Here is an 8,886-nt window from a genome sequence, read left to right as displayed (position 1 = left end):
TGCGTTGACAATCAATCGTACAAAATATTGTTGTTGGTCTAGTGCCACCACCTATAATGAATGCGCCTTGGTACTGGCTTGTAAAGCGTTTTTCAGTAAGAGCGCTTCAACTTTTTTTTTTAATAAAACACAAACGGTTTGACTTTTTTAACTATTTTTTTTTTATTATCGAGTTTGAACATATACATTTAAGTATGAAATTCGATTTCTTTTGCATGACCACCGCGTGCACGTTTTACGAAGTCCAATCGTTGAACCCAATTTTCGACCACTCTTTTGCATAAATCGGCCGAAATTCCAGCAATTTCGCGTTCAATATTGGCTCTGAGCTCACAAATCGTCGCCGCCTTGTTACTGTAGACCAATGACTTCACATAACCCCAAAGAAAATAGTCTAGAGTCGTCAAATTACACGAGCGCGGCGGCCATTCGACCGGTCCATTTCTGGAAATAATGCGCTCATCGAATTTACTCTTCAACAAATCAATTGTAGCGTGCGCTGTGTGGCTTGTGGCCCCGTCCTGTTGAAACCACATGTCGTCTAAGTCCATACCATTCAATTGCGGCCAAAAATAATCGTTTATCATGTCGCGGTATCGATTTCCATTCACAGTAACGTGGCGATCGTTCTCGTCAATGAAAAAATATGGGCCAATTACGCCGCCGGCATGTAAACCGCATCAAACAGTGATTTTTTCGGGATGCAACGGTGCCTCATGAATCACGTGTGGATTGCTTTCTGCCCAGTAACGCATATTTTGCTTGTTGACAAAGCCATTGAGCCAAAAGTGAGCTTCATCACTGAAGATGATTTTTTGGAAAATTTATAAATTTTCATAAAAAATTTGCACGATTTGCAATCGGTGCTCAAGTGTGCAGCGTTCCATGATGAAATGTATACTAATGAAGTTTACAAATGACAAGCGAAAAATAAAAAATATTGCGTCGTTCACCCTCCCTATCGGAAAAAAGTTGAAGCGCACCTATTGAAAGACGCTGTATAAACAAACAAAACGAATGGGGAATTACTTGTTTGTGAAGTGGAAGAGTTGGCGAAAGCAATAGAAACTATTTGTTTGGTAGTTTCTATTGCTTTCGCCTTACTGCTACAACAACAACAACAACCAAACATAAGAGGGGTAAGGTATGGCGCACTAACAGGGCTAGTTTATTAAGGCGGCAGCCCTTGGTCGGGAAAAACCCGCATCATTGCGGTAACGTACAACCGGCTGCCATGGTTTTGAACTATGCTGCGCCTATCTATTTTTAAGATATTGTACTTTAAGAAAATGCAAAAAAAAAATTCAATTTCTTGAAAATTCTGACTACCCCTAAACCCCCCTTATGTCGGCGACATAGAAGAGTCAAGTTTCAGCTGCCAACGAGGAAAGACGTATCTGCGAGTAAGCGACCTACTCGACTTTAATTTGTCAATTTATTTCTTACAGTTAAAATAAATTTCATCGATTACATTATCTGCAGGTCACTGCCTCGTCAAAGGTCGACTTTGCTTCTCTTCCCGCCTTCATTTTCTAGATACCAATAGCCGATCACCCACTGTTATGTTGTTGTTGATGTATCAGCTTACTAAACCCTCTCAGTGCGATGTACATAGTTATCGGTCGTCCTCGTCTAACGCATCAACGGTAAACCCAGGAAATATGCTGTTTAGGCAGGTTGAGTCCAGAGGCAGAGGGTTGTTAGGTGAGTAGGTTTAAGGGGGCATGTGAAAAGGTGGTTAATATCGTGCGACGTGCCTTCACATGCTGGACATATGTTAGGTATGTCGGGGTCGATTCTGGATAGGTAGAAGTTTAGTCTGCTACAGTATTCAGAACACAATTGGGCCAGCCAAAGTTACGCGGGTCTCTCGGTGTAGCTGAAGCATTTCATCTGCAATAGGTGATGGTTGGACTCCGAGAACGGCATTCAGGGACGGGAGCTCAGGAAGGCGGTAAGTGTCTCCCGTTGAATGTCATTTAGGGTCTGTCTATATACTGTCCGGTGCAGTAGTTGTAGGTTAATTTTGTCAGAACAGTTGAAGAGATGCCTCCTGACGTGCGGGAGGCGGCTCAAGTTCTTTTTTTTCCTTGTTCGCTCCTCTCGGGAGCATAGGGCCTCGACAAGACTCTTCCATCGTACACGATTCTGTGTTTATCATTTGTTGATGAAGGATTGTAGCCTCTGTGTGATGGTGTACAAAAATACGGACTTCACGCATGAGCCGAATATTCGTAGTTTAGTGCGCCTGGAGATTTGCGAATTCCCCCGAATACAGTATGTAGGTATGTATTCGCCTGAATGCCGCCCTTGATTTGTTTAGCCTGCATAAATGCGTTTTTCTCAAAACTATGTTTTTTGAACTGGTGATCTCTGTAACTTAAAAACCGCTTGCTAGATTTCAATAAAATTTATACTGCTTTCGAAAAACATAAAAAACTCGTACCTGATCGGAGGATTTTTTTTTTAATTTCAATTTTTTTTTTTTTTAATTAATTGTTTGATTTTTCCCCGAAAATCTGAAAAATATTTCCTGAGGCCGCCATATTGTTAATTTTGAAAAAAAAGCTTAGATCAGGCACAAGAGTATCTATTAAAAAAACTAATTTCTCTTGTCCGATTTATTTTAGATGAATTTCCAAGGACTTGTGTTGATCACCGCTAGGGACTTCGGGAGAAACGGCTCCACACAAACAGCGATAAATTTTACAATTAATTTTTTTTTTAATTTTGTCTTAAGTCAAGTCGAAACATGATGCATTAAAGCTATGTTTTTATTTTTGTGAAATTTTACGAGAATTGACGAGCAAAAAAAATTATTGAAAATCATAATTTTTTCGGGCCTCTGACTACTTTTAACGCCTTAGGTGGATTTATCGTCATTTCAGTGAATTTATCGTCACGTTTCCCCCGAAAGTTTTACGTTACCGCAACGACCCGGATTTACTAAAGGGTCTTCCAATAACAGGTGCTACGGGTGAATGAATTGCGCTATCGAGAGATGATTAACGATTTTTTATGACCGGAATTGGATGGTATTGATCTGGACAACAACAACAGCGTCTTCAACAAGACGGCGCTACCTGCCACAAAAGCAACGAAACCATTGATTTTTTACGGGAAAAGTTTCCGAACCGTGTTATCTCTCGAAGAGGTGATCACAATTGGCCACCGAGATCTTGTTATTTAACAACTTGTGACTTTTTTCTTTGGGGCCACGTGAAAGAGAAGGTCTACGCCAACAGCCCAGGGTCGGTTCAAGATCTTAAAAATGGAATTCGTGAGGCTATCGAGAACAGAGGGCAACCACTTTGCAATTCGGTTATGGAAAATTTCATGAAAAGGATATTGTCCTGTAAGCGTCGCACACTGGGGATTTTTGTACAGAGATGCGGAAAAAAGTATACATCCCAAAAAATATTTACATTTTTACTACTAACGAAGTTGTATATATTTGTATATGAAAAGAACATGTCTAAAAACTATTTTTTAAAAAAATTAAAAAAAAAATTTTTTTTTTAAATTCATAAATTTTAATTTTTTTTTTATTAATATAAGCCAGCAAATATTTACGTACAGGATACATGTAAGTTTATAATTCTGAACTACCCTCAAAATGTCAAAACAAAATTAAAAGTGTTTCGTTATCATTATGCGTTTAGTTATTATCATTGCCAAAAAATAATCAGGGGCGCCTGGTGGCACCTGCAATTGATTAAAACTGAAAGAGACGTTATTAAGCAACACGTTGATACTAGTTTCTGATCGTAGGTAAATGTAGCTCAACTTGCAGATCCAAGAATATGAAGGAATATGATTTTTTTTTTTCGTAAAATTAATTATAAATAGATAATCAAATGCTTTACAGCCTTTGTTCTTCCGGCTAAAATATATAAAAATATCGTACCCTAAATGAAAAATAAAAAATTGGAAGTCGGCTCAAGCAAAAAGAAAAAAAACCACCTTGGGCTTTGAAGTTTTTTCTTGGTCAGTTTAATACTATAAAAAAATTATACTTTTAACATATCTATAAAAAAAAAACTGTAAGTCGGAGTTTAGTAATTCTTTTTGATTTTATTGTTGGTTCTATTCTGGAATTTAGAAATACCATTAAACATTGCGTAGGTGGTATGTTGCAAATTGGACTTTTTTCCGCAAAATCCCCAGTGTGCGTCGTGGTCGTGGTGGTGATTTGCCTGATGTTATTTTCCACTATTAACGGCATACCTTCCTCTTTATAATGAAATACACATCCGATTATTAAATTTAAAAATAGCATTTTTCTTTGAGTATCAAAATAACACTCTTTATATAGCCGACCAAGGACCGTCCCTCCAGCAGCACTCCCCGTACATGTAATGGGACGTGTTTATGTTGCTACAACAACAACAACCGCCATTTCATAATTTAGTAACATCCACATTGTTGCCAAAAAAATTGTAATGAATAAATAAAACAGCACCGATTCTCATAAATTTTCTTTATATTCAACTTTATACGAATTCTACTACAATATTCATTTATCAAATAAACAAATTATTTATAATAAAAAGCAATTAGCCACACTTAAAGGTTTGATCAAGGGCTTGATTTATTGTTTAATTTTCGTTACACAATTTTTTTTGGCTTTATTTTCTAATTCTGCATTTCCGAATTTCCGCACAACACAAATCCATTTGTATGCACGTTTCGAAATGTAAAGGAAATTGGCAGAAAATGCTTTATGGATTGAAGATATCAATGTTTCAAATTGACATTCCACGCAGTTTCAAGTTACGCTAGGACAATAAAAACTTATCGATTATGACTACATCGAAAAATGCTAGTGTACGAACAGATATAAATATAAATTTTAGTATTGCTCTGCCATAATTTGTACAACGAGTGAGGTCCAACCCGTGAATGGATAGCAGCCTTTGCCCTGGCCGGTGGTGTCGTCGTATTGCTCCCACAGATAACCGGTTCTTTGGTATTCACGGAATATATTTCCCACAACATTATCACGCAGTTCATTGTAGATTTCACGTGCAAGTGCGGCGTATGGCCCCTCAACGGTGCCATAGTGGTGCAATGCTTTTATTGCTAAATAGTTTATGTTTATCCAAATCGGGCCACGCCAATATGGCGGATCGTGCTCCGTGTTGCGTTTCATATAAAACGGCGAGGTTTTCGATAGCGAACGGAGACCATAATTGGTCCACAATACATTTGGATCACGTAGATCGCGTAGCAGTTTCCCCAAATACTCTGAATCGTGGTCAAGTATTTGTAAAAGAAATGGAAATAGATTCACATAGCCATAGGAGGTGTCGACAAATTTACGTTCGGGCAGTTTTAAGGTGACACGCACCAATGCCAACTGCTGTTGCTGGTATTTCTTCAGATTTTGCTTTGTCACCTGTGGACGTTTAAGTACTACTGCATCTGTGTGCAAGCCAAAATCTGCATAGGTTTCAGTCAGTGGGCTCAAATGTTGCTCGTTGAGCAATTTGTTGTCGGCAAGAAAAGAGGCTGTTTCATAGTATTTGATGCCATCCTTGCCGAGTATGTCCGATAAATCACTCATTACTCTTGCCGCTAGTGCAATCCAACAGCGCAGATCGACATGCCGCTCGTAGCTGGTGGGATGAGAGGCACGTGGATAGTCATCTAGTCCCGAGGTAAGCGTTTTGGGGTTCAGTTCAATCTCGCTGGAAGCATTACGTCCACGCCAATAGTATGTGCCTAATGCATCACCACGTTGTGTGGTATTGTACCAAGCAAACCAAGTTTGCAAACGCGGGTAGAGACGTTCCAACACGTCGAGACGTCCCTTTGACGAAAGCTCTTTCTTATGATGGGTGAGTATTTTGTCCAGTGTAAGGAAAAATGTGGGCGGATTAGCGTTGGTGTTGTGTTGAACGACAAATTCGTCTGGTACTTTGGCCAGCGCTTCGACGCCTAAAATCTGTTCGCGCGGTATCCAACCTTCTATGTTGAGTAAATCGAACCAATGACACATAATGTCTAGTGCAATATCCAAATCCCATGATGATATGAGCAGCGTTTGAAAACCTTCATCCCACAAGAAGCCGCGCGGAAAGAAGGAGCGCGACGGCACGGCGGTGTAAAGTGGGGCCTTCCAATAAGGTACTGGTTTTTTCGTATGCACTGATTTCACTTTACTTGCTCCATAGAAGTAACCGATACCGCCAATCATATTGCTAACTGCATATTTTGCAAACTTTATTTCATCAGTTGAATAGCCTTTGGCGCGCAAGTGGAATGTTTCCTCAAAACGGTTATCGAATTCGAGCAATTTTTCGTGCATAGAATTCGTAAACTCTCTACCTATGGGCGGTTTGGAGAAATTCTCCACATGTGAAAAGGCAGAAGTAGATTCATAAGTGATGTCCATTGTGAAATTCACTTCAGTGGTGATTTGTATGGCAATAAAGTTGGGAGCATCTGGTAGACCACCATTTTGTGATATCATTTCACCTGGTAGACCAATAAAACGCCTAGCTTGGTTGTCGGAGAATACACGAAAGTGCGAAAACACTGTTTCCCTCAGTTTGCTAAGTGAAGGTACCACTGTGCTCAAATATGATTTATGCAGAACCTTCCCTTTAATTGGATGAAAACGCACCTGTTGAGATAGGAAAATATGTCACTAGTCGGCATGAAACAAAAGCAATTAATATAACGTACCTTGAACTCACCCAGGCCAAGAGTCTCACCAGAGACACCCGCCTCAGGGCTATTGTCGTTGGATACATACGTTATATGACCATTGGTGCGCTCATCAAGCGCCACATACCAAATTAGCGATATTGTACGATCCCATGTTTGCGAGAGATTTCGTACAGATATGCGCGCAGTCCAATCGCCTCCCAATCGTCGTCCATCTGGATATTTTACAAATGAAGTTTTCAGCTCGAATGGATAATCAGTTATCTCTTGCACACCAAATGTACGCCCATCATGATGTGTCCAACCGTATTTTTCCAAATGATCACTTATTTCGCACCAATGCCGTATACCCTTGCCAGCGTAACCCAAATTGGACGGACTATACCACATTAGGCCCATTACTGCAGATTGTGGATCGCGCGTTTTCAAACCAAAATATGTAGAAGGTCTATATGAACCCCAATACCGCTCGGGATCATCCAGTCCGGCGCGTATTACCATTTTCTCATTGTCGAATGGCGTATTAACACGCGTTTCCAGGTAACCTACGTAGCCAAAGTAAGACGCCACACTCAACAATACAATACCGATCAACGACGCCCATTTGTCCGGTATGCATTTGGGCCAACGGGAGAAATACATGCGCTGGTTTTGAGCGTCATTTAGTTTATTTGCATCAGAGCCTGAAGAAGAAATTGTACTCGAACTAGAGCCGCCCGCGGTGCTATTCGTGGAATGTAAATCTTTCTTTTTGTGCTTTATGGAACTTTTACTACCTTTGCTGTGGCCTTTATTGTCAGCATTAGTTGGGCTTTGTGGATTGTTCCCGTTGGATTTAATAGTCTTGCCGCCGGCATTAATGCCTGTATTGGAATTCCTCCTATTGCCAGCACTGCTAGCGTTGCGGCGGTGTCTCGCCATGTTTCAAATCGATGGTCGCAGTGGTCGTCGTGTTCGAGGCAGTACTTATCTGCAAGTAAATGCTACGTGAAATATCTATAAAGCGCAAATGTAATTGAAACGATTAGATACAGCAAACACCAAATTGCTTTTACTGTGAAATATCAGGTATAGTTACTTTTTACTGCATTCTGCCAAATAGAAACATAATTTTGCAATTTTTTTGCTTAACTGTAGAATCCAAAATGTCAAGCACATAGAGCAGAGAACGTTGGTTATACCAGATAATACAGTTATGTCAAACTGTCTGCAGAGTACGTTCTCTGGGTTAGTAATCAACGTTCTGTGCGCACGGTAGTGTTGAGAGTCGTTTGTTAATATGGGACATCTGTTGGCGAAGAGTACGATTTAGGTAAAATGATAATTTCTGAGTTAAGACATGCACCATTTGTGTTTCGATTTAATGCTTGGAGAGTTTATTTTTCATTGGCATAAAATTCACCACAAACAATAAATTGATTTTTACAGCTGTGTTGAAGTTGGGAAATATTTTGATACTTTATAGTAGCTTGATGGCCGAGTGTGTTTAGCATTAGTGCTGGCATTCATGCGGTCCAAGTTCAAAGCCTCTTAAGGGCACTTTTGATTTATTTAATTTCTGAGAGAGAGAAAATAGAAACAGAGAAGAGAACGAGTTTTCATTAAAATATAATAGGTAAATATGAAATCAAAAAATATATCCCTCTTCCATTACGCCACACGTCATTTGCTATCACCCTGGCATTTGCAACGTGCCATGGAAGTTGCAGGGAGAAAAAATTCTCTGAAGGAAGCCAAATTAGTCGCGAAATAATTCCTTAGACATTTGGTGCCAATAAGATGAGAAACATCTTTTTGCAATTTTCTCAATAAAATCTTATTTGTTAATTTTGTAAATTTAATATTTGCGTGGATTTTCCTTTCACATGTGGAAAAATTTTCAAATCTGTATTAAACAAACACAGCAAAATCTCACACTAGTCCTTTTTTCAGAGCAGCCCATTATAAGCACACAAATGAGTTCCCTTGCCGTTTAAGGGGGTAGCCTGGTTTATGAGGTTTAAAAATTGCATCTCTTTGCGAATTTTTTTTTAAGGAAAAAATTAATTTAGCACGCAAAGTTTTTTCTATCTTTTAATGAACATTTAAAAAGTATAAAACATTTTTGTACTGGTTAAAATAAGTTGAAAAAAATGTTTAATATAGAAATTAGTAGAGCGCTGTAACGCTGGAGTTTCCAACTGGCGTACAAGATACAGCTCGTAATTATTATCG

The 8,886-nt window shown here is 39.3% G+C and overlaps 1 protein-coding gene across 2 annotated transcripts; it reads right to left on the bottom strand.

Annotated features, from left to right (window-relative positions):
• Nucleotides 1-4,465: 4,465 nt before the first annotated feature.
• LOC129237602 (uncharacterized) lies at nucleotides 4,466-7,864 on the bottom strand. 2 transcript variants are annotated; one of them, XM_054872437.1, is made up of 3 exons: nucleotides 7,751-7,864; nucleotides 6,691-7,642; nucleotides 4,466-6,628 (listed from the first exon to the last, which is right to left on the bottom strand). In XM_054872437.1, exons 2-3 carry the CDS (start codon nucleotides 7,591-7,593, stop codon nucleotides 4,853-4,855), a joined length of 2,679 nt encoding a protein of 892 aa, XP_054728412.1. In that variant the 5' UTR covers nucleotides 7,594-7,642; nucleotides 7,751-7,864; the 3' UTR covers nucleotides 4,466-4,852. The 2 variants fall into 2 exon arrangements, with proteins under 2 accessions (XP_054728412.1, XP_054728413.1); XM_054872438.1 differs by having other exon boundaries at nucleotides 6,691-7,668; nucleotides 7,751-7,844.
• Nucleotides 7,865-8,886: the final 1,022 nt, after the last annotated feature.

Source organism: Anastrepha obliqua, chromosome 2 (genome assembly GCF_027943255.1).
Source record: "Anastrepha obliqua isolate idAnaObli1 chromosome 2, idAnaObli1_1.0, whole genome shotgun sequence".
In the NCBI taxonomy this organism is placed as follows: domain Eukaryota; kingdom Metazoa; phylum Arthropoda; class Insecta; order Diptera; family Tephritidae; genus Anastrepha; species Anastrepha obliqua.
Note: the sequence above shows the minus strand (reverse complement) of the source record. Positions and strands in the feature narration are given on the sequence as shown.

Coding starts and splice junctions, on each gene's coding strand:
- LOC129237602 (XM_054872437.1), bottom strand. CDS start 7,593: ATGGCGAGACACCGCCGCAACGCTAGCAGTGCTGGCAATAGGAGGAAT. Junction 6,629..6,690: donor TTGGCCTGGGTGAGTTCAAG/GTACGTTATATT, acceptor CTATCTCAACAG/GTGCGTTTTCATCCAATTAA.